The sequence below is a fragment of the Pangasianodon hypophthalmus genome, chromosome 30, assembly GCF_027358585.1.
Source record: "Pangasianodon hypophthalmus isolate fPanHyp1 chromosome 30, fPanHyp1.pri, whole genome shotgun sequence".
Taxonomy (NCBI): Eukaryota; Metazoa; Chordata; class Actinopteri; order Siluriformes; family Pangasiidae; genus Pangasianodon; species Pangasianodon hypophthalmus.
The window spans coordinates 22,501-30,000 of record NC_069739.1 but is presented as its reverse complement, the minus strand read 5'-3'; the positions used below and the strand labels follow the sequence as shown (position 1 = coordinate 30,000).

The window sequence follows — 7,500 nt, the reverse complement described above, 5'->3', positions numbered from 1 at the left end:
CTAACAGAGCTGTGTTCAGTGTGTGTGTATACGTATAATCAAGCTGATGAGTACACACACACACACACACACATTCTCTCCATAGACTGGTTTTGGTGCTGCTCCTGTTGCTAAGTAACAGTGTGTGTTAGAGAGATTCACTGAGGTTCTCTGTGTGCTCATTACGACTAAAACACAGAAACACAAACAGGGTGGATGTGTCAATTATTCTGTCGCTTTAACAAACTGTTAAAAAAAAAAAAAAAAAAGAAACAATACAAAAACAATGCTTGATCAAATTGAAGAGTTGATTTATAAAAACTCAGAATGTCTATAAAGGATTTGAACACTGGGTCACACAGAGGCTGGGTCAGTCAGTAGTGTGTGTGTGTGTGTGTGTGTGTGTGTGTGGTGCTGAAAACCTGTCGTAAGTATTATTCATACACTACACATACTGCACATAAATATCTACATAAACAACTGTTTCCTGTTTACTCCCTGGTTTCTCCACTTCTCCTCTGGCCACGCCCCTTGACCCTCCTGTGTCTCACCTGCTTCATATTAATTAGTCTCAGCAGGTCTTGTTTAGCCCAGTGTGTGTGTGTGTGTGTGTGTGTGTGTGTGAACTCAGGGGAAGATTGTACATGGACAGGAGAGAAACTCCCGTATGAGTGTGAGATGTGCTACGTTGTGGCCTTTAGCTTTAACACTAACACTCCTTCCTTATGGTGTGTTCATGTTGTTAAAGCCCTGAGAGTTAATTTATACAGACAGTGTAAAGACAGTGAGAGTGGAACCGAGACAGAACTATCCACAATATCAACATTTCACATCAGCTGTGTCGCTAAATTACTGAGAAAAAAACGCCATGTGACACTGAAATTACACTTAGCATAACTGCTAACATGGCAGTGTTCTGACATCATCAGCTGTGTGTGTGATAAACACAGAGATGAAGAGACAGTGTGAAGAATCATAAACACCAAAATGATTTTATAAATTTAATCTTTGTGGTGAAAAAATTAAACAAACAGTACAGTATTGCACATTTTCAGAATTTACACACAGTCTAATATCAACAAAAACACACACACAGCACAAGACCTGAAAAAAAAACAGTAAACACACACAAACACACAGCTTCATTAAATTTACAATTATAAAGTGAATTACAGGCACAGTAAAGACGTATTGTGTGTGTGTGTGTGTGTGTGTTAGTTAGATGCTGGAGCGATGTTCACTGCAGGCGTACACGGCACTGGGCTGGATCCTGCGCTGGGCGTGGCTGGGCAGCAGTGGGCGGAGCCTGCAGAGCGAGGGCACCCAGCGGGCGCAGGCGTGGCGGAACTTCCTGATGCGGCAGTAGTAGATGAGTGGGTTGAGGGCGGGGCGCAGGAAGCTGAGGATCAGCAGCCAGGCACTCACCTGGAAAAACCCTTCACTGTTATAAACAGCACTGCTGAACGCCGCACACAGGCTGAACACCACCAGGGGCGCTAGCGAGGTGAACGCCAGCACAAACAGCAGCAGGATGGTGAAGAACGCTCGAGTTTTAAAGCCCACATCCACGCTCAGGTGGAGGGGGCGGGGCTTAGACAGGGAGAGGGCGGAGTCACAACGGATCCGAAGCGCGTTGTGCCTAATGGAGCTCAGGATCGCGGCAAAGGCGCACGCCATCATGGCGAACGGCATGAAAAAGCTCACTAGGGCTAGGATCACCACGTATCCATGGTAACTGCTGTTGGGGGAGTAGCTGAGCACACACTGTGGTGCACTAGGGGGTACCTGCAGCGACGGGTATCCTAGCAACAGTGGGAAAGATAGGAAAAAAGCGAGGATCCAGGAGGCGGCGATGAGGATCTTGGCGCGGTGTGGCGTGAGACGGTCCTGTCTCCGCACAATGATCAGGAAACGATCCACGCTGATCGCCAACAGCATGGCCACGCCCACCGACATACACAGCCACAAGAGCATGGCCGACGCCCGGCAAAGGGTGGCACTAAACAGCCATTGTGCTGTCACCATGGTGACCAGGTCGAAGGGCACAGCGGTGACTGCCAGCATCATGTCGGCGAAGGCGAGGTTGGCTAACAGGAAGTTGATGGCGGAGCGCATGGCGGCGCGGCGATACACCATCACACACACCACTGCGTTCCCACACAGCGCCAACAACAACACACACACCATCAGCACACTAAAGATCACCTGCAGTGGCACGCTCAGGACACGCCCACCAACATCCTGCCCCGCCTCCTGCACCAATACCTGCTCTGTTACCTGTGCAGTGGGCGTTGCCCAGAGAGTCCTGAACACCAATGAGCTGCTGTTCTCCCACCATGGCAAGGAGGAGGAGTTTTCCATGGAGTCTGATTGGCTGATGGCAGCAAGTGGGCGGGGCAGGGTGAGTCTATCGTTAGCAATACCAAACAGCATTCCTGCAGGGTCCTGGGCACCATGGCAACCACTGCTCTATTGTCCAACACGGAAACATGTCAGCACACAGGAAGTGACTGTGGAGGAAGAGGAAGTGGAAATCAGAACTTATTAACAACAATAATAATAATGATGTTATTACATATAGTGCCTTTTAAAAATTATTTCCACACAGATCTTAGAGCTGAACACAGGAGAGATCATTAGAACATGGTGTGTGTGTGTGTGTGTGTGTGTGTGTGTTTTAGCAGAGAGAGAAGATAAACAGTGTTTAATCCCAGCTGATAAAATCCCTGATGTTAACACGTCATGCTAAAATCTCCATATCTCCATGCACTTGCTCTGCCTAACACACACACACACACAGGCTGAACTTTGAGCTTTGCAGCTTACTGGCACACAAAAAACAGTCAAAAAAACAATTATCTTACGATTATCCATATTATCACTATCTCCACTGACCAATCACAGTCCACTAGGCTTGTGTGATATAACGATATTCTCGTCCCCACACAATATTACGTTGCAACAATATCATGACATTTATCTCTAATTATATTACGTTACCAGACCTGACAACGGTTACACATTTTGTGTACACAAGTACATATTTAACATTAGTTTATGTTATTTATTAGGGATGCCACCAAAAAATTTGCCCAAAAATGGTCAAAATGGCTCTTCTGGTTTTCAAAAGAGAAGAAAAGGATGAAGATATTGACCCAAAAAGATTAAACAGGGCTACAACACAGTGTCACATCTACACTTTACAAATAATGTTAATGGTGATTAGAATTTACTTTTTTTTCATTTATTTTATTTATATAGAATTAGAAGGTGATTAGAAGGTTTCGGACCGGCCCTCTCCTGCAGCACAGAGAAAATGTCAGACATGTGGACATTAGACTACGTATTTATAAAAGTCATTCCAAATCCACCGTCCAGCTGAGTTTTAGCGATGACCCTGTTCCCGAGTGCACAGCTGGTGATATTATTACTCCCTCGCCTCCTCCCCGTAAACCTGAAACGGTGAAAATGCTTGTGTCTTTTTCAGCTAATGGTTCTGGACGATTAAATCATTCATCACGATTTACCTTTAATTCACAATACTATACATCCCAAACGATTCGATTTAGAGCAGAGATACTGCATTTATTCCTTATCCTGTACACTTTGTGTCATGCTGTTATAGAATTATAATCAACTATGATGAAAGTGATGGAGTGATGAAGCAGAGTTATCACTCCGAAGTAGATCATTTCCCAATAACAGCTCGTCCCCAAGCGTTTTTTTTTTTATTTATTTTTATCTTATGCCACAGCAACTTGCCAACCATTACAATTTTCTATTAATTAAAGGCGACACATCTTGCAATTTTAGATTTTAAAATGGAAAATTGCGATCAGGGAAAATTGTGTATCACACAAGCCTACACCATGATTAATTTACATTTCAGCTGACAGACTGTTAGTGGTTTATTAGGCTCCGCCCACAGGCTGCAGAATATCTGATAGCTTCTGTAGCTACACTGTTCTGATTGGCTCTCCACACTTCTGCGTGTCAGTTTGAACTTTTGAACACTGAAACAGTCACTGGATTAAAAAGGTGTCTGTAAAAGGTAGAATTTTTTTTTTAATCGAGATAAACTGACGAGTTCTCCATGTTCACTGCTTGTCCATGTGTTTCACAGACATGATGACGGTTTACACTCAGCTCAGCCTGATTCAACACCGCCTTAAAGATATACACAAATGATGAATCTTTAAATCTTTTGAATCTTGAACAGAATCGTCCTTCTGATAAATTGTACTGATGTTGGTTCTCGGTTGCCAGCGAGGTTCCTGATTTCACTCGGGGGCTCTAGAGCTCAGAGCTATAGATCTATAGACTGTTGTAGCGTGTTCCTGTCCTGCTGCGTGCGTAATGAAGCTTCAGCGCGTTCAGAACACAGCGGCACGGATTCCTCGCCAAGAAAAGAGAAAACTCCAGTCGTCTTCATGCTACACTGACCACAAAGTCCTGCTCATGATATTTAAAGCTCTGCATGGTTTCATCTCCCTGATCTCCTGAAGCAGTATAACCCACCCTGAACACTTCACTCAGCTCACACACCACTGCTGTTCCTCCTGTCCATCATCACCGCTGCGCCGGGGAACGCTGAGTTATTACATCATCACTACCCTCTGGAGAACATCAGGAACACACACTCTACAGCTCTACTACTGCTTCTAAATTCATACTTTTCATGGTGTGTAATAATTTTCACAGATTTATGGTTCATTCATTACTGCTTTATTAATGAATATTTATTAATTATATCAATTCTTTATTTTTAATCTTTTACATGTAAGTGCTTTTAGATTTGCGTCTCAAACGTGCAATACAAAGACTGTTAATAATAATAATAATAATAATAATAATAATAATAAAGGGAATGTTACCTTAGTGGTTGGATGCACTCACATCCCGCTGAATACACACACACACACACACACACACACACACACACACACACGCTTCTTAATTCCGAGGAAAGTCCATCTGCACACACATCAGCTCTAATAACACACTGCACCTCCGAAACTGCGGTTAGGAATCAGTTACACAGATAAAAGCAGATAAACGCAGTTCCGCTTGTGTTCAAACCGCCGAGTCTCTCTCTCTCTCTCTCACACACACACACACACACACACACACACACACACACACACACACACACACACACACACACCGGGGAGTGACGACATCTCCCCAACACCCAATCCGCTCTGGCAAAAGGCGGAGTCTAATTGTTTGACCAATTAAAAGACAGAAGCTGGTGTTTCCGGTTTAAATTTAACCCTTTCAGCGCCGCGAGCTGTTACTGCAGCCTCCTCCCCCCGTGTGTGTTTGTGTATGTATGCGTAGTGAATAATTAATATTAATTATTATTATTTTCATTTATATAGTACCTTTCTCACAGCCAAGGTCGCTTTACAATTACAAGCAAACGAACAGAAAAACACAGAGTCCTCCAAAAGCTGCCAGGATGTCATTTCAGTGGCGTAGCTGCTCACAGTCCCACTGAAGGTGTGCACAGGTATTTCCCCACGCAGCCTGTACATCCACAGTGCCACCGGGTGACAGCGCTCAGAGCACCGCGCCACAGATCCGCAAAGTGAGGCCAGGCGCATCAGCGCAGTCCCGACACTCAGAATGACCTCCACACTCTCCACCCTCGACCAGAGGGAGGTCACCGTGGGTGGATGAAGGCCTGGGGAAACCCGCCGCCCAACGCTGGGACTGGAGCTCTGCCACCACCGGCAACCCGCGGACGAGGGGACAAATACAGCAAAGCATTAAAACAGAAAACAAACATCAAACATACAAACACCAGCACATACAAAACATAGAGAAAAGAAAAGAAAAAGCTCAGGTGAGAAGCAGCAGCCAAACCGCGCACAGCGCACTCTCAACCAGAATCTTTTCTAGTAGTCCACAGAAAATCGGAACTGGAATCGGAACTGCACACTCATTTCAGATATTGTACATAAAAACTTTTTAAACATATTTTTTCACTCAGTAGAGAAAGACAGAATGTGCATAAATGGAGGGAAACTGAATCTGTATGGCACAAACACAGTGAAACTATAAACACTATAAACACAGATGATGGTGATGATGATGATGATAGTGAGAATAAACCCGTGACTCTATATATGAGTGGACAAGATGGCGATATTTACTCCCATTGTGCAGTTTTGAAAACTTTTTGGTCGAACTGAAAGCCACCATCTTTGACTGAGTTTGTGCAGTTGGACAGAGGGTCTGCCTCTCAGCTCCGCCCATATTGGTTATGGACACGCCCCTTCTCCATGTTGAGCATCGAATGCTTTCTCAAAGTGATAAATAAAACGTTATTAAATAATAATTAATTAGTATCAGTACAGCGAGCTACAGCCTAGACATCAAAATGAGCATCATACTGGAAAAGCTCCCCGCTGAGGTTCTGTTAAAGCACCGCAGGACGTTCCGAGCTTCAGAACCGTTCCGAGCTTCAGCTGTGTGTTGGAAAGTGTGTTCACGAGGCTCGAATGTCATGTCCAATACTGCCAATCACCTCATCAACCACGCCCTTTTATTCATCACCAAATCTTTCCTATAAAACGCATGTATCATAAGGACAACACCGGAGGAGATCAGGTAACTTTCCCTTCACTAACATGGGAATGGGCGGAGTTATGAATTGTGCTGCTGCCAGCCACTAGATGGCCTCAGAGAGCTTAAGTAAATATTAATTATATAATTTTTCTGTAAAGTTTGTTTACTAATGAAGTTCACAGTTATCACTCCGTGTCTGAAATCACTGTAAACAAGCAGAATCACAAACCGCAGGAATGATTTTATTTATTAAATTGGCGTTCACAACACCATATAAACCCTTATGATGTAGCTTATACATACTTTAAAGTGTTTAGGGGAAGTGTTTAGGGGAAGTGTTTAGGGGAAGTGCACAAGGGCGTTTGAAACCGCTTTGAAGATGACTGACGCTGATTTAACGCAGCGAGTTTTGTCCCTCCCGACGTTCCGTACTGCACCGTGTGAACGCTGACGTGGGCTGGTCGCAGTTAGCATAGTTAGCCTAGCCTAGCCTAGCCTAGCTCAGACAGCTGTGAGTCCGTTATGAGCGCAGCCGAGCTGAATAATTATATAATAAATAAAGGAAGACTATTTTAGTTATTTAGTGAGTTAAAGTCAGTAAAATGGCGGACTGGGAGGAAATCCGGCGGCTCGCGGCAGATTTTCAGAGAGTTCAGTTCACAGAGTCTGTACAGAGGTGAGTGTTATTAACTCTATAAACTCCATAAACTCTACAAACAATATAGAAATAAACACTACAGACTGTCATTAAGTTTATATAGCGGAAATGGATTTGTTTATTACGGGACAAAATGTTCAGCTCAGCACACTGCTTTACTGCTGACTGTAACATATTCATGTATATATATAAATACACACTCCTATTACACTTATTACACTTATACATATTCATACACACTCCTATTACACTTATACATATTCATACACACTGATATTACACTTATACAT

At 43.8% G+C, this 7,500-nt stretch overlaps 2 protein-coding genes across 3 annotated transcripts in view; one reads left to right on the top strand and one right to left on the bottom strand.

Moving 5' to 3' along the window:
* Positions 1-717: 717 nt before the first annotated feature.
* gpr63 (G protein-coupled receptor 63) lies at positions 718-5,115 on the bottom strand. Its single transcript, XM_026911709.3, has 2 exons — positions 4,854-5,115; positions 718-2,489 (listed from the first exon to the last, which is right to left on the bottom strand). The coding sequence occupies exon 2, from the start codon at positions 2,410-2,412 to the stop codon at positions 1,198-1,200; it is 1,215 nt and encodes a 404-aa protein (XP_026767510.1). The 5' UTR covers positions 2,413-2,489; positions 4,854-5,115; the 3' UTR covers positions 718-1,197.
* Positions 5,116-6,973: 1,858 nt separating this feature from the next.
* ufl1 (UFM1-specific ligase 1) overlaps positions 6,974-7,500 on the top strand; it is a 16,319-nt gene continuing 15,792 nt past the window's right edge. The window contains exon 1 of one of the 2 annotated variants that reach the window (XM_053231896.1): positions 6,974-7,228. In XM_053231896.1, the coding sequence (XP_053087871.1) occupies positions 7,155-7,228 (74 nt within the window). In that variant the 5' untranslated portion in view covers positions 6,974-7,154. The remainder of the gene's footprint in view (positions 7,229-7,500) is intronic. The other variant, XM_053231895.1, reaches the window with a different exon arrangement.

Coding starts and splice junctions, on each gene's coding strand:
- gpr63 (XM_026911709.3), bottom strand. CDS start 2,412: ATGCTGTTTGGTATTGCTAACGATAGACTCACCCTGCCCCGCCCACTT.